Source organism: Frankliniella occidentalis, unplaced genomic scaffold, assembly GCF_000697945.3.
Source record: "Frankliniella occidentalis isolate FOCC.00 unplaced genomic scaffold, Focc_3.1 Scaffold751, whole genome shotgun sequence".
In the NCBI taxonomy this organism is placed as follows: Eukaryota; Metazoa; Arthropoda; class Insecta; order Thysanoptera; family Thripidae; genus Frankliniella; species Frankliniella occidentalis.
Window position 1 is genome coordinate 43,678 of NW_026267861.1, and position 1,796 is coordinate 45,473.

General features: G+C 45.0%; 1 protein-coding gene across 1 annotated transcript; it reads left to right on the plus strand.

Moving 5' to 3' along the window:
* Window positions 1–353: 353 nt before the first annotated feature.
* LOC127751706 (putative nuclease HARBI1) lies at window positions 354–1,791 on the plus strand (the record flags this gene model as incomplete). Its single annotated transcript, XM_052275676.1, has 4 exons — window positions 354–701; window positions 792–1,107; window positions 1,188–1,422; window positions 1,537–1,791. Coding segments are annotated over exons 1-4 (903 nt in total), but the record flags the coding sequence as incomplete, so codon positions are not given.
* Between the last annotated feature and the right edge of the window lie 5 nt (window positions 1,792–1,796).

Sequence of the window (1,796 nt, forward strand, 5' to 3'; positions counted from 1 at the left end):
GAGGCCGTGCCGGTTGCGCGGGGCTACTCTTCCGATCGTCTTATGAAAGCCGTTATGGCATGAAAGTGGGTCAACATATACCTTTTTGGAAAGCTGACAATGTATAGATGATCATTCTGTAAAAATATGAGTACTTTGATCCCTCATATTTGAGAGGGGAGTGTTTGGAAGGAATGACTCGGATTGGAATAGTCGAAGACCGTTTTAAAACTGTAAATTCGTACGTTTGGAGACGTCCTAGACCTAAACATGATGCGAGCCGATTTTTCGCTAGACTTTCAGCTTTCCGTTGCTATTTTTATGCGTTTTTTACGATGGCTGGTTCTCGAGAAATAAACATTTATCTGCTGCCATGTCGCCAGCGGCGGCCCGGCCCCGCTGCGCTCGCTGCTTGCTCGGCGCTCGGCTGCCTCGGCCTCGGCTCGGCTCGTCTCGTCGGGTTTGGCTCGGTCGGTAGTCGGTCGAAGTCGCGTTGAGTCGAGGTGGCAGTGACGCAGTGACATCAGATGTTTTGTTTGGTTCGTGCTGTGTAGACCACTCGTCGGCTTCTGGCTACTGTTTGCTGTTATTGTCGTTTTGTCGTTTCGGAATCTTCAAAGAAATCATGGCACGCCCCTCGGTCTTGAAAATGATAAAGTATTATTGTTTGCTGGACGCTGAACTCAGCGCTCAGGGCCGTCCCTTCACTGAGACAGAGAAAAGTAAGTTGTTATTTTGCATGACATCGACCCATAACCTCGAAGCCGGTTCATGTTTATAATACCATGTTGTGCACTTTCTCCTCTTTCCAGTCAGTATTAAGCGCATAATAGCCTACAATCTGTTCAAGCGGCTCACAGCTCACGCCAGGCTTCGAGCGAGGCTTGCTAATAGGAGGCAGCTGAAGAGATGGCATGTGAGGCCAATTTTCCAAGACAGGGAGATTTATGGTGCTTGGTTCTCACTTATCCCTTTGATGAAGGAGGCAGACACTGATGAATATTACCGGTTCTTCCGAATGACTCCTGATTGTTTTGATTGGTTGCTTGAGCAAGTGAGCCCGTTCATAACAAAGAAGTCAAATCGTAAAAGCATTTCAGCAGGGGAGCGTTTAGCCATTACTTTAAGGTAAGGGTTGTGCACCTATTTTCCGAGGTGATGTATTTTTTAAATTCTCTACTAATCACCTGCATTTCTCTGTGCATCAGGTATTTGGCATCAGGTGACAGTCAGTCCTCTTTGTCCTACCTCTTCCGGGTGTCTAATCAAGCCATCTCCAAGATTGTCACTGAGACAACAGCTGTAATTTGGTACACCTTGAAACCAGTGGTATTTGAACAATTAAATGAGGATTTTTGGAGACGTAAGGCAGCTGAGTTTGAATCCATGTGGCAATTTCCCATGTGCGTTGGTGCAATTGATGGAAAGCACTGCTCCTTTCAGGTAACACCTTGTACTATTATTTTTTTCTTTATAGAAATTCAACAATAAATATAACACTTTTACTGTATGATGTCTGATCAATACTTAATCTGCATTATTTAATTTGTCTTACAGAAATTTCCAATGCGTGGCTCAGAATTCTTCAACTACAAAGGAACACATAGTATCATCCTCTTCGCAGTTGCTGATGCCAAGTATAAGTTTATTGTGGCTGACTGTGGTGCAAATGGGCGTGAAGGAGACAGTGGAGTGTTTGATACATCAGCCTTTGGGCAACTTTTCTACAACCATGGACTACGCCTCCCCCAACTTGTCTACAATCCCAAGATAGACTGTCTACTGCCGTATGTGTTCCTTGGTGACGATGCTTTTCC